Here is a 15,134-nt window from a genome sequence, read left to right as displayed (position 1 = left end):
ATTATTATGTGTAAAAGTGCAAAATTGCCATTCATTCATACATGACGGCAATTTACACCTCACTTAAAAAAAAAAACTAAAAAAAAACGACATGCTATTCTAGTCATGAGTATCAGGGTGTGGGGGCGCTTTCATATGGACGTTGAGACACTGCTTATTAATTTTCTGAAACAAATGACGTTGTTTCGTTTTATTTGCATCATACAGTAGGCCAATACAATGGTCTTTTTTTAGACACCGTGACATTGCTCTAAACATGTTGGACAATTAATCTGAAAGCAGGGTGAATTTGACAAAATGGAAGCCCTTTCCATGGTGTTTATTTTCATTTTCAAATTTGTGATTGTTTTACCGAAGTGATCCTGTGTGTTTGTAGGCTATAAAACTTACCCCCACCCCCCCTAAAGATTCAGTTAAACATTTGCATGTTAGGTATCATGATCAATACTTAACACAGCATGTATTGATTGTGGGTAATGTTCATTTCTGCTATAACAAACAAACAATAATAATTATTTCATTACTATCATTCAGATATAATAAAGCAATTTCAAAATGCTTAACAGATTACTTCTCAACCTCCAGCAAAAGGATAATATCTGTTTGCCAAGGCTGAAATGATTAGGTCTACAATATCAGGTAGAAAGTAATATTGGAAAATACAATTATAGTTTTAATGTATTAGTGCATTTGAAAATGCCTACCTACACTACCTACTGCGTCGCCTATTATTATCATCATTATTTTTATTAGTAGTAGTATTAATAATATTATTATTGTGCCAATTGTTATCATTTATCTTTTCATCAATTGAATAAAGCATATTTAATAATAATATTAGTAATAATAGTATAATTATAATTATTAAATAAAGCTGCTTTATATTTTAATTTGATCGAACGAACACATTTTAATTCAGGTGGATCTGACAGGATTATTGATCCACAGATGTTATCTTTATAACAACACAAACGTTTTCTAAAAACTCTTCTACTTGATTATAAGTAGTGGTGTGTGGCATTTATCATCTACTATAACGCCATTGTAATTTAATGTCGCTGTCATGTCAATGTGTGAGCAGAATCATTTCCAGAATAACCCATTCAGAAAGTCACTTGCTTTGTTTAGAAATGAATCAGCCATTTGAACGGATCATTTGAATTGATGATTTAGTGACTCGATCATTAAGACATGAGTTTTGTTGCCACCTACTGGCTTGTTTAGTATTATACGAGTATTATTATGGAATATGTGTAACAGTATCTGAAAGTTATAACCGCTGATTACAATTACAAGAGGGAACACTATCAAGATTACAACTGTGAATTTTTTTAAAACTAAATAAAAAGTATATTGACATTAAAATAACGATATATAAATTGCTGCTCGATGATTATATTGAAATTCCTTCAGTTGTCACTGCTGCTCATTGAAAATACACCACTATTCATTGTCCTGTTAAAGAGATATTTCTGTTTTTATTTGATTTGCTTTAGAACGACAATACAAATGAAATTGTGTTTATTTTCCGTTTGAAAAAACATTTCGGTTTTATAATTGTCTTCATATTAGCAGAGCGTTTAGCTACATTGTTTACTACTACAGTATATGGCATTAATAATAATGTCTTCTTACTTGACCTTATTTATATGTGAGGCTTAAAGGAATCCAAAAGTAATCAGATTACATTACTTTTATACTTCAGTGCACAGATTAAGTTACTAAATACTTTTTTAATTAAGTAATTTGTAACTTTATGGAAATAGTACATTTTAAAGTAACCCTCCCAAGCCTGTATATAAGACAGCAGCACAAAAACACACTCCGCTAAATCCCGGTTAATAACCGTTATCAATAAATACAGAGCTCTGATGTTTGCTGACCTTCAGTGTCAGTGGTCTGCTGTATTAGTGGTCTGTGTGAGGCATCCTCAGGCTCTTCGGGAGTTCGCTGATCTGAGATCTGCAGATCCTCCTCCTCATCCTCTTCACATGAGGAGCTCCTCATATTGGGCTGGAGACTGTCTGTGATTCTTCTAGACTGAACGAGCGGCCAGACTTCATCAGGAGCACAGGCCACATCAGTCTGACTGCCCACCGACTCGTTCGTCAGCCTGCTGGACACAACCACAAGAACCGTAAGTCTCCAGTGCACAACATTAATACACATTATTGATATTAGGTTACCATTTTAAACGTCTTCAGGCATAATTTTATGTTTAGGTATTATTTATCTATTTAAAATGACAGTGATCGTACTGATTGATGCATCGTAATTAATGTTTAACATAAATAGTTAGACATTGTGAGTGTGTGTGAGGGACTGACCCATTGTCAGTGATGCTGCAGTGTGAGTGAAAAGCTGGAGCATCTCGTCTTCTGTTTTGATTCCAGACGTCCTCACAACACACAGACGACACCAGCTGAACACCACCTGCAAAGACATACAAACAAACCACACATCAGTCTGATACGCTCACTGTATTTCTTGCATTGTCTGGACCAAATGCCCACAAAATATTTCAATTCAAGCTCATTTGTATAGCACTTTTCACAATAAGTATTGATCTAAATCAGCTTTAAAAAAAACATTATTACATTACAGTCAAAATTAGAAACGTTCTGGTGTTGTGTATAGGGTAGACAGTTTATATACATAGTTAAACTATATTGTTCTTTTCAAAAAGGTGATGTCTATGTGTATCATACAATGAAGTGTATTGCTCAAACATCTACACTAGTGTAGCAATACCAATACATCTTGACCTTGTGGGGACATTTTTTTTTAAACCGCTCATAAATCACACAGAATAAAGTATTTTTTAAATGTTAAGCTCCACAGTGTTTTCTGTGAGGGTTATAGTAGAGGATAGCCAGTCTATATAGTAGAAAAATCATTACGTCGATGGGAAAACCCCTTAAAGATTGCTGTACAATTGTGTGTGTGCGCGCATGTGATTAATAAATGCTCATCTGACAGATGATCTCTGTTTGACGTGTTTGGACTCGATCGGTAACTAGAGAGCAAACACACACACATGCACACAGCTCTAGCTTTCATGTTTTATGGGGTCTTCATATTGAAATGATGTTTATACTGTACAGACTGTATATTCTGCACCCCCTACCCCAACTATACCTTTTCACAATGGTAATCAAAAAATGTCCCCATAAGGTCAAAAATTAGCAGAATGAACCGCCAATTTATCCAGCATATGTTTTACACAGCGGATGCCCTTCCAGCTGCAACCCAGTACTAGGAAACACCCGTACACACTCATTCCCACAAATACACTATGGCCAATTTAGTTTATTCAATTCACTTATAGTGCAATTTCTTGGACTGTGGGGGAAACCAGAGCACCCGGAGGAAACCTATGTGAACACAGGGAGAACATGCAAACTCCACAAAAACTGCCAACTGGCCCAGCTGGAACTCGAAGGTGACAGTGCTAACCACTGAGCCACCGTACTACCCCATTTTTTACACACACACACACACACACACACACACACACACACACACACACACACACACACACACACACACTACCACACACAATCTTTCTGAGAACATTCTCTGACCCAATATAATCAGTAGCCTCTTACCCAAACAACCACAACTGAGCGCCCTACACTAAACCCAAGGCCAACCTTGACCTTAAAACCCAATCTTACCAGAAATTGAGTAACGGACAAAAATGTCCTAACTTTACTCTCTTTGTGTACCTTCTGATGGCCCAAATCTCAAACCAGTGCTCATAAGGATAGTCAAACAAGCACACTCCACACACACATACTTGTATATGTGGTTCACAAGCACTCTCCACAGGCCAAGAGTATTTTATACAGTAAAATTCATTCATTTTCCTTCAGTTTAATCCCTTTATTCATTAGGGGTCGCCACAGCGGAATGAACCACCAACTTATCCAGCATATGTTGTACACAGCGACCTTTCAGCTGCAACCCAGTACTGGGAAACATCCATAAACACTCATTCACACGCATACACTACGGCCAGTTTTGTTTATTCAATTCACCTATAGTGCATGTCTTTAGACTGCGGGGGAAACCGGAGCACTTGTTTCAGTGGCCCCCCCGGGACTCGAACCAGCGACCTTCTTGCTAACTACTGACCACCAGTAAAATTCACTGATTATATGATTTTACCCTACTCCTACCACTCACAGGAAACCAGGGTCAAATGACCCTATTTTGAATGTTAAAAGATCCCGTTAAGTATGATTTTTAAATGTTTTGGACAGCAGACATGTAAACCACCGTAATGGAGTACACCTTGATCATCCCCATGTCAGTATAGAATACAACATCCTCGTAAACATCAAAAACAAATAGCTCACCGCTTGTCTGTCCTGATCCATGAGTGCAGTGACAGCAGGGCCGCTGGGAAAACTCCAGCACTCTCCGGTCCAAACAGGACAACTCCGAGCCCAGGAACGGGCCCTCATGAGCCCTCATCGACACTGACACAACAGAAACAGAAACATCACACTGATGTCAGGAGAACGTTTAATAATACAACTTAGCATACTAATATTCACTACTTAATATGAGCTATTTAAATATCAATTACTAAATAAATACAGCTCGAGTAACATGAGATATCATTATTAATATGAATATAGCATTTTTGTCATGTTATTCAAGGTATACACTCATAAAAATGATGTATGCTGTTTGTTACTTATTTTAAATGAGCTGAAACAGAAGTTTGTAAAAAATATTAAGTTAACTTGATTCCATGATGCTGTCTTAACAAAAATACAGGGTGGGCCATTTATATGGATACACCTTAATAAAATGGGAATGGTTGGTGATATTAACGTCCTGTTTGTGGCACATTAGTATATGTGAGGGGCAAACTTTTCAAGATGGGTGGTGACCATGGTGGCCATTTTTGAAGTTGCCATCTTGGATCCAACTTTTGTTTTTTCAATAGGAAGAGGGTCATGCGACACATTAAACTTATTTCACAAGAAAAACAACGGTGTGCTTGGTTTTAAAGTAACTTTATTTTTTCATGAGCCCCCTCACATATACTAATGTGCCACAAACAGGACGTTAATATCACCAACCATTCCCATTTTATTAAGGTGTATCCATATAAATGGCCCACTCTGTAGATTGTGTGAGTTATTTGTTTTTTGTTTAGAATTTCTTACAATGTAGTATAAATACCATACCCTGTAAAACATGCTGGGTTCCATACAATTCCTTCATGTTGTCCACAAATCGATTAAGTTAACTTAAATGTTTAATCTTTAATCTACTTAAATTCGTAAAAAGAAAACAGTTAAGCTGTCCCGTTTCAACTCATTTTGAGTAAGTAGTTTAAACGAGCAGCAAAGGTAAGTTTTTGAGTTTAGATTTGTTTATATAATCCATATTATACTTTTATTACCTATTTTATAATTTTTTGGGGGGAGGGGGGTGTATTGTTTAAATATTTGAATTCAGCTACTTGAAATAGCAGCAAGAGTAACATTTTTGATATACAAATGATGTATTGCACTATTGTAAAAAATGATTAATATATGCACTTTAAATATATTATAACTAATGCATTCACTGTAAAACATTTCACATTGGTGTAAATGTGAGTCAACTCAACTTACGAGATATTCTTTGTTTCAACTTAAGATGTTGAGTTTCACAATATATTTAAAACTCACTTAAGTTGAAACTAAGAATCTCTCAAAGGTGAGCTGACTCACATTTTCAAGGCAGCTGGGGAACTTGAGTTTGTAAGTTTAACCAATGTGAAACGTTTTACAGTGATATTATATTAGTGAACTTTCCATTTAAAACATTCTTTTAAACAATAGATATTTTTTGATAATTATAATTGTTTTAGGAGCTTATTACTTCAATAATGTATTCAGCTGATCCAGCATGAAAGCAAATTCTTGTAGTGTTTCAACAGATTTTTATAGGAATAACGGAATATTTAAAGGTGCGGTATGTAGGTTTGACACCAGGTGGTTGAACTCGGTATTGCACGTCTTGTTTGAAACACGTTTTCACTCGACTCCTCCTCTGACTGCTCCACTACATTTATTAATGTTAAAGAGGTTTAATGTGTATTAATTAGACTGTAAACCTTACCATTTTGTTGGAGTGCAGTAAGTGCACTATTTTGTGCTTCTGAATGGTTGTATTTAATTTTCTGTCATGTTGCTTTTGGTGCAAACAGCCAAATTGCTTATCTTCTCACTAAGTGTGTTGTTAGGACACGGAATTACAATGTAACCTGCTCACTTAATGTTTACGCTCGTAATATTTATATTAATAAATTGCTAATTAATGACCTCATGTGGAGCTCTGAATTCGTGTCTCATTTTAAAGGCTGTCCACCAGAAGTCGCATTTCGGTCACTGATGCATATTTTGAGAGCCATCCTGACTAAAATACACTGTTTTACCCCAAGGCAATCTGGGGTGCTGAAATTTAATTGGCTAAACTGGCAGTGGACTGGTTAAAAGAACCAAAACAAAGACAGACGTTCTGGCACGTAACTCACATTTTTAAGGCAGAATAACTGACTTTAGCATTATTTTTCAGATAAACAAGATTGTTCACTTGTCATATTTCCTAAATATCTGCAAACATATTATGGTATTTCTATGCTTTAGAAGAGTCAAAAACTTACATACAGCACCTTTGAAGTAGCAGAAGACAAAACTGCTTGTGTAGTTTAGCTAACATTACAGTTCTGGTTCTCAGTGTGAATGTGTCCTCGATCAGTGGATGTGTCTGCTGTGTTTCACCTGGTTTCTTCTCCAGCAGCTGTCTCTTACAGTAGATCACACAGAGGATGAAGAGCGCCAGGAGGACAGTGGCCAGAGCACTGCAGATCACAGCGGCCAGAGCCATGTCTCGAGGACTGCTCACTGTGGACGGCAGAGGCACCAGATTCACCCGGCCCATACCTGAAACACATGCAAAGAGAGGAAGAGACCGGTACGTTACAGATTGACTCTCACTGTAAAAAATGCACTTACAGATTAAATACTTGGAGTTTTTGTCTTGCTACTAGTTCAAATATCAAATATTTCTTAAACCAAGAAGCATTTTATAGACAAGTAAAACTATTGTCTTGATTTCAGAAATAATCTGTCAAAATTAAGGGAGTTTTCTTCTTAAACCCAAAATAGTCTGCCAATGGAGTAAGCACAACAATCTTATTTCACAGCAAAAACAAGGTTATTTTGCTTGCTTTTTAGACTTTAAGTAAGAAAAGTAGTCAGAGTTTATGCTAAAAGGGTCAGGCTTGGTTCAAAGATACACTTAATAAGATAGAAAAGATAGATAAAGACATGTTTTTGTTATTTCCTTTGCAGCATCCAAGAACACTGTCGCATTTGAATGATTTTGCTTTTAATCAATATTCCTAAATATAAATACAAATGTATATTTAAAATAATTACTTTTTCCCAGACCCCCCTGTGACTATTTCTTGGTCCCACCTGTGTCATCCCATTAAAACAATTCTGGAATTGCACTTGTATAGGGTCATGCACTGTAAAATGTCTGTAAGTTAGCAGTTTTCCATATTTTGTGGTCCATCTCTTTATTTTAACCATCTCTTTATTTTTGAGGGCTTTACGGTACAAAAATCTGGTAATAAACTGTTATTTCACAAACTTACTTCTCTAGATATTATTTCTTATACATTCTATTATTCAAGCTACAACAATGTCAATAAAAGTCACTTTGTTGAACTGTAGAGTTGAATTTTCAACATCAAAAGTCGACAGAGCAAAGATCAAGCTCCCATAATGCAATTCACAACCATAAACAAACCCATGTACACCACAAATTATGAAAACTGTTCATTAATGGGGCTTTTTAGTGTAAGAAAGGCTATAAAAAGTGCTAAAATCTGTCGGTTTCAGAACATTCCGATGAGTACAAGAATATTGTGGCTGAGGCTGTCAAACTGAAGCTGTTCAGCCTTATAATCTTAAAATGACAGCCAAATCACCTGTTTTGTCCTCACTTTAGATATTACGCTAGAGAATCATTCAAACACTAGCTTTAAAGTGACGTTGATGAATTAGTACTAGTTTCTGCAGTTTTGATGTTAGCTGCAGATGTGAATGAATAGCGGAAGAAAGTAGTTCCTCATACAAAAGCATTTTTGAGACTCTCTGTGTTTGATTTTCTTTTTTATATACACGTTTATGCTGTCAAACTGTTTTATAAACACAATATCACACTCATAGCAGTGCGATGTGGTTGTATATGACTGGTGGGACACTAAAGCACTCGGCCTGTGGCCTCAAGCCAAGGCACGCCTCCCACCAGTGCTGATATACAGCACTGCTACTCGTGTGATATTGCTCATATATACTGTAAACCACTTCAGAGAACAGTACAAAATAAATAAAGTCAATTCAATACCTTTTGTAATACTTTTTAAAGAAAAAAGGCATGTGACGCTCCAAATGTACAACTATAACAAATTATAGATTTGATTTTTCAGACCTCATTTCCATGAATTGACAACATTGTCAGAAATCTAGTTCTGTTGAAAAAAAAAAGGACAGGTTTGAATAAAGATTACACAATGACTAAATGATAATAGAAGAAGGTAGGCTAACTCTACAATATGGAAGTCAAATGTCACAACAGTAAAAACTACAATTATTAGAACTTATTTATTTAAATATTAACATTATTTCAGTAAGCTACCAAAGCAACAATATTTGTTTTACTTTCTACTATTTTCAAGTTAAATCACAAATAGATACGATGTAAAAAAAAAACAATCCAAACAAAAAACTAAAGCAACTAAAACGGAACTTCTACACTTTCCATTTTAAAACCATGTGACCCTCTCTATCTCATCTTTCACTTAACCTGCCAAAGCCAAAAGACTCAACTTGTGTGTATGTGACAAATCTCCTCTGGCTGTGGTTGCGGTTGGGAATCGGCTCCAAAGAAAACGCTGTTTAAATAGCCGAAAATGTCCCGGAGGTGAAGGGCACATTCCCAGCCTGCCGATAATTTTTCACCCCTTCACCCCAGGCCAGTCGGGCCTTCACTTGCCAGTCTAGCGATCCCATTATTAGTCGTCAGATGAAGGGGCGCGCTACATGTTTTGAAGTGGGCTCAGGGAATGTGTAAAGAGCCTGAGAAAACAGCTGCCCCGCTCTGAAGGCACCACACCATCTCTGATGTCACCGTCTGGAGAGTCTTCCCTTCCCTTCCCTCAAGACAACAGGCATCTGAGAGACTATCGGGTGACTGATCTAGCCTGGAGAAGGGCTTTTACAGCCAGTGTTCTTCTGACACCGGCTATTAAGTCGTCGAGATAATTGGGGTTATCGTGTTATCTGGTGTGTACATCGATGTATCCGTCACTTAGGACTGGAAAAGCAGCTCCTCGGTGAGTTGTAGACGGTGTATGTTCACATAAATATTTATTTTGCTAGGTAAATCCATTAAAGGTTGCACAATGCATTATAAAGTGCTTAATGCGAAGCACAATGGAGAATTGATTCACAACGTGAACAAAGTGTAATTTCAGTTCCGGATTAATAAACACAGTTGAAGTCAGGATTATTAGCCCCCAATTTCTGTTTAATGGAGAGAAGATTTTTTTCAACACATTTCTAATCATAATAATTTTAATAACTCTTTTCTAATAACTGATTTATTTTATCTTTGCCATGATGACAGTAAATAATATGTTACTAGATATTTTTCAAGATGCGTCTATACGGCTTAAAGTGACATTTAAAGGCTTAACTAGGTTAATTAGGTTAACTAGGCAGGTTAGGGTAATTAGGCAAGTTATTGTAAAATGATGGTTTGTTCTGCAGACCATCGGGAAAAAAAATAGTACTTAAATACTTAAAACGGCTTACAACAAAAAATTTAAATTTGCTTTTATTCTAGCCGAAATAAAACAAATAAGACTTTCTCCCGAAGAAAAAATATTATCAGACATACTGTGAAAATTTCCTTGCTCTGTTAAACACCATTTGGAAAATATTTAAAAAAGAAAAAAAAAAATTCAAAGGGGGGCTAATGATTCTGACTTCAACTGTAAGTAAATAAAACTCTATTTACACTGCAAAAATGCAATGTTCAATGTTTTTGTCTTGTTTGTAGTTCAAATATCTAAAAATTCTTCACTCAAGAAGCATTTTCTAGACCCGGAAAAAATAATTGTCTTGTTATTAGTAATAATATGCCAAAATTAAGTTAGTTTTTCCAAGTAATCTGCCAACGGAGTTAGCAAAATAATCTTATGTGAAAATAAAAAACAAGTTTATTTTGCTTGTTTTAAGGAAAAACGTATTCAATTTTGACATATTATTTCTTAAAACGAGTATATTGTTTGTTCGTCAGGAAAAAGCTTCTTGATTTTAGAACTTTTTGTTTTTTGGATCAGAACAAAGACAAAATATAGCTGCAAGCAGCAATTATCAGGGCCAAGCAGTCCAGCGGCCACATGATAAACAAGCACGGCAAGAAGCTGCAGAGTAAATGGAAAATTCTACAACTTTTGGGCAGCATGGCCTGAGGCACATTTAGTGCAAATTGGACTAACGATCTACTGAGAGTTCAAAGCAACAGATTTTCAAACTAATTCAAGATGGTGGACAGAAAGTCAATTGGGGAATAATTAATATATATATATATATATATATATATATATATATATATATATATATATATATATATATATATATATATATATATATATATATATATATATATATATATATATATATATATATATATATGTTTTCACCATGATCCAAGGTATCTAACAAGACCAGTCTCATGACAACAGACAAAACTATTCAAAAGTCATTTGATAAAATTTGTATGATTTCTATTGATAGAATTTAATTGTTGGTGTGAAAACATCAATGCATTACGGAGATTATTGCCTCAAGTGCATTTTTATGTTAAAATTTTTTGCAGGTTAATCGAAAACAGTTGGTCTAATCAACTTGAATTCCGTAACTTTTGGTCAGCATGGTCTGCAGATTATGTGATTCAATTTTGGTAAAAATAAAAAATAGACAAACAGCATAAGATGAGTTCTATCAAATAGGTTTCGGTTTAAAAGTTCTAAAAATAAACATAAGTAAACTAATAGTGGACTAATAGTGGCGCTAGAGAGTTTGAGTTAGAGAGTCCAAATTTGCTTTGGTCGAAGATTAGACTGTCCTCTATCAGTGTGCCAAAGTTTGTGCAAATGCTGCAAACGGTTCATAGGGCTTTCATAGACTCCCAGAGCGGAGGAGGACAAAGAAGAGCAAGAGAAAGAAGAAGAGGAAGACAAAGAAGAAGAATGGATACAATAGGTGCCTACACTGTAAAAAAATGCTGTGTTCCACACAATCAATTTGTGTTGGAACAACATGAAGGAATTAAGTTAGCTTATTGGCTTTTACAAATTTAAGTGGATTGAACATAAAACAATTAAATTGGCCAGCTGTTTCAGCTCATTTTAAATAAGTAAATTAATAAATAAATGAAAAATAAAATTCAATAAATTTGAACAATCAGCCAACTTATTTTTAGTGTATGCAAACTGTCTCAACACAAATCCATTTTTACAAATTTAAGTGGATTGGACATGAAGCAATTAAGCATTTGTAACTAATTTACAGCCAGTTTTTGTTAAAGATTGTTTGATTGTTAGAAAAAAAAACATGCATGAAATTCATCCCTAACCACAGCCATAAACATAACCACAACAAGGCTGTAGCAGATTGTGCGAAAATGTACAAATTAGCACAAATGACTAACCAAAACAATGTAATTACAAGTTACCAAGAGATTGCATTAATGTTAACAACATTTCAACAACATGGGCTCAGGACTACTTTGGCAACCTTTGTCAAGTACTACAATACAGTTACATCCACAAATGTCAGTTAAAACTGTACTGTGCCAAAAGGAAGCCCTATGTTAACAGTGTCCAGAAGCGCTATCGACTCCTCTGGGCTCGGAGACATCTGGGATGGACCATCACACAGTGTAAACATGTAAAAATGGACACTGTGTGCTCCAGACTAAAGAAGAAAAGAATCCAGACTGCTCTAGCCTAAAGCCAGGGTCTGTCATTGTATTGGGTTGTGTCAGTGCCCTTGCTAAAAGTAACTTGCACTTCTGTGATGGCACCATTAATGCTGAAAAGTACATCGAGATTTTGGAGCACAATATGCTGACTTGTTTTCCAGGGACACCCATGCATATTTCAACAACACAATGCAAAACAACATTCTGCACACATTATAAAGTCCTAACTGCAGAGGAAGGGGATACAGGTACTTGAGTGACCTGCAGTCCTGACCTGTCTATAATAGAGAATGTGTGGTGCATTTTGAAGCGCAAAATGTGACAACAAAGACCCGTACTGTTGCCCACCTTAAGACTTGTTTGCAGGAAGAATCCGAATAGCCAGAACTAAAACTAGCAAATCCAGACTAGCTTGGAAAGCTGGAAAACTCCATTATATTAAGTCAATGTTTTCCACAGACTTCAAAGTCTTCACGCAAAACCTTTCTGTTGTTATTTGCTCAACGAGTAAATTCCCAATACATCAAAATGTATACAGTAACAGCACAGACATGCTTACTGGAAGTCTCACATGGTCAGATTTCGGAGCAAAGGCTGCAACACATTGAGCTAAAGCTTGTGGACTTCTTTATGTCGACGCATTATGTTGCTGTAATGAAGTTAAATATGAACCATATATTTGTTTAACATCCTTTCATCGGACGAACATGAGCTTTCTTTATTTTCGCTCTGGTAAATTAATCATTAAGTAAACATGGGCTTGGCCTTCACAGATACAAGTGCTCTTTGTGAGACAATGTCAACATCAGTTGAGCCCTATAAAAAAGTTTCTTTGTCAGAGATGTGTGCTTTTGTGCAATCCATTTGAAGACCTAATCAAAACTCTAGGTGTAGGGCTCATCATTTAGGCCTACAGTTACTAATCTCCGACTTAAACATGTACAGCGTTTATCCATCAGCATATTTAGACAATGTGGAGCTTTGTCAAGGTGCGTAGATACAAAAGAGTGATTGTTAGGCTTTGTGAGTGGTTGCGAGTAGTCTAAAGAGTCTACCGAATTAATTTTTTTGTGTGTCTGAATTTGCCCACTTACATAGTAGTTAACAAAACCGAGGGAGCAGTATGTATTATGGAGTGTGCATCTATCCCATGAGGCTCTAGGAGATTTTTGAATTGCAGTGAAGCGACACAAATGATGACAAGTGAAAGGATGAAAGGTTGTTGTTGTTGATTCCAGCTGTAAGAGCAACAAATAATAACTCGACTTCTAGTTGATCATTTGGAAAAGTGGCAGAAGGTAGATTTTTCTGATGGATCATCTGTTGAGCTGCATCCCAATCATCACAAATACTGCAGAAGACCCATTCGAACCTGCATAGACCCAAGATTCTCACAGAAATCAGTTTGGTGAAGGAAAAATCATGGTTTGGGATTACATTCAGTATGGGGGCGTGCGAGAGATCTGCAAAGTGGATGGCAACATCAACAGCCTGAGGTATCAAGACATTTGTGCTGCCCATTACATTACGAACCACAGAAGAGGGAACATTCTTCAGCAGGATAGCGCTCCTTCTCATACTTCAGCCTCCACATCAAAGTTCCTGAAAGCAAAGAAGGTCAAGGTGCTCCAGGATTGGCCAGCCCAGTCACCAGACATGAACATTATTGAGCATGTCTGGGGTAAGATGAAGGAGGAGGCATTGAGGATGAATTTAAAGAATCTTGATGAACTGGAAGTCCTGCAAGAACACTCTTTGCCATTCCAGATGACTTTATTAATAAGTTATTTGAGTCACTGCAGAGATGTATAGAGGCAGTTGTCCAAGCTCATGGAAAACATACACAATATTAATCCTTTTTCCACTGCACCATGACTTCATATTCTATACTGTACATTATTTCTGTTAAGTGACAAGACTTTTGTCTAAGCAAAGTCAGACCTTAATGTCCTAATTTAATAATTAAAAATCAAGACATGATCATATTTTATTTTGGTAAAACAAGCATAATCTAGAGATGTTTGCCTTTCATTTTGGTTACTTCTGATACCAAATGATCAACTAGAAGTCAAGTTATTATTTGTTGTTCCTAAACCTTGGATATGCGACAAGGCTTTTGTCAGTTAGTGTATGCGAAAAGCATGACCGATGTAATACTGATAGATTCATTTATACTGAACACATTTTTACCGTTTAAAACATGCTGTTTATAAAAGTTTGATTTGAGATCCAAAAAGAAAATGATGGGTTGAACAACTACAAACTACTGAGATGCAACAATAGACGTGCATACCTGTGTGAAGGACAATAAACAGATTTTGTGTTCCAGAAAAACCGCTGAAATAACATAAGGTCAAGCGTCAAATGTTTCAGTTCAGTTCTTAACATTATTGTAACATTATCATGTTTTTGGGGGAAACTAAATAACTGTAATAAATTTTAGATTTATTGGGGAATGCATTGTTTTGTGAGAAAAACAATTAGGGTATAGTTTTTCAAGAGAGCACAATGTTTTGTAAACAATGTTTCTCTAAGAATCACTATATTGTTAAAGAACACATTGTGTACATTATTGTATTGTACATTATTATAAGGTTTTTTGGAAAAAAATATATAGAACAGAAATGTTTTGTGTGCAAATGTAAAGTTTGGGGTAACGATACACAACAATTTAGCAAGAAAACAAATGTTTTGTGAGCTAATGGCAAAGTATTTTTGGTAAGAATAATTGAAAACACAAACATTTTGTGTTCAAATGTTACATTTATTTGGCAATGCAATTGTTTTGAACAAAACGTTTTGCATGATAGCATAAAAAGGTTGTGAGCAAATGCTTAAAAGTTTTATGGTAACGCAAACAGTAAATGTTTTAGTTTTTGCCAATTCCATTATCATAAAAGATGTATGTTTTGAAAGCCAACAGAATATTTTGGGGGAAAGCAATAGTATTGTGAGAACACAATTTTTTTGTTAAAGACAAAAAATTAATAATGTTATCATAACATTATCTTATCGTTTATCTGGGGAAACAAAATAGGGAGAATGCACATTTGTTGTTGTTTGCA

The 15,134-nt window shown here is 35.7% G+C and overlaps 1 protein-coding gene across 3 annotated transcripts in view; it reads right to left on the bottom strand.

Annotated features, from left to right (window-relative positions):
- tnfrsf19 (tumor necrosis factor receptor superfamily, member 19) overlaps positions 1–15,134 on the bottom strand; it is a 66,841-nt gene that overhangs the window by 6,468 nt on the left and 45,239 nt on the right. For 2 of the 3 annotated variants that reach the window (XM_056474528.1, XM_056474529.1), the window contains exons 6-9: positions 6,789–6,950; positions 4,362–4,484; positions 2,328–2,433; positions 1,884–2,116 (exon numbers count right to left, since the gene is read on the bottom strand). In XM_056474528.1, coding sequence (XP_056330503.1) covers positions 1,884–2,116; positions 2,328–2,433; positions 4,362–4,484; positions 6,789–6,950 — 624 coding nt within the window. The remainder of the gene's footprint in view (positions 1–1,883; positions 2,117–2,327; positions 2,434–4,361; positions 4,485–6,788; positions 6,951–15,134) is intronic. The other variant, XM_056474530.1, reaches the window with a different exon arrangement.

The sequence above is a fragment of the Danio aesculapii genome, chromosome 15 (genome assembly GCF_903798145.1).
Source record: "Danio aesculapii chromosome 15, fDanAes4.1, whole genome shotgun sequence".
Classification (NCBI taxonomy): Eukaryota; Metazoa; Chordata; class Actinopteri; order Cypriniformes; family Danionidae; genus Danio; species Danio aesculapii.
This window is presented reverse-complemented; position numbering and strand designations above follow the sequence as displayed.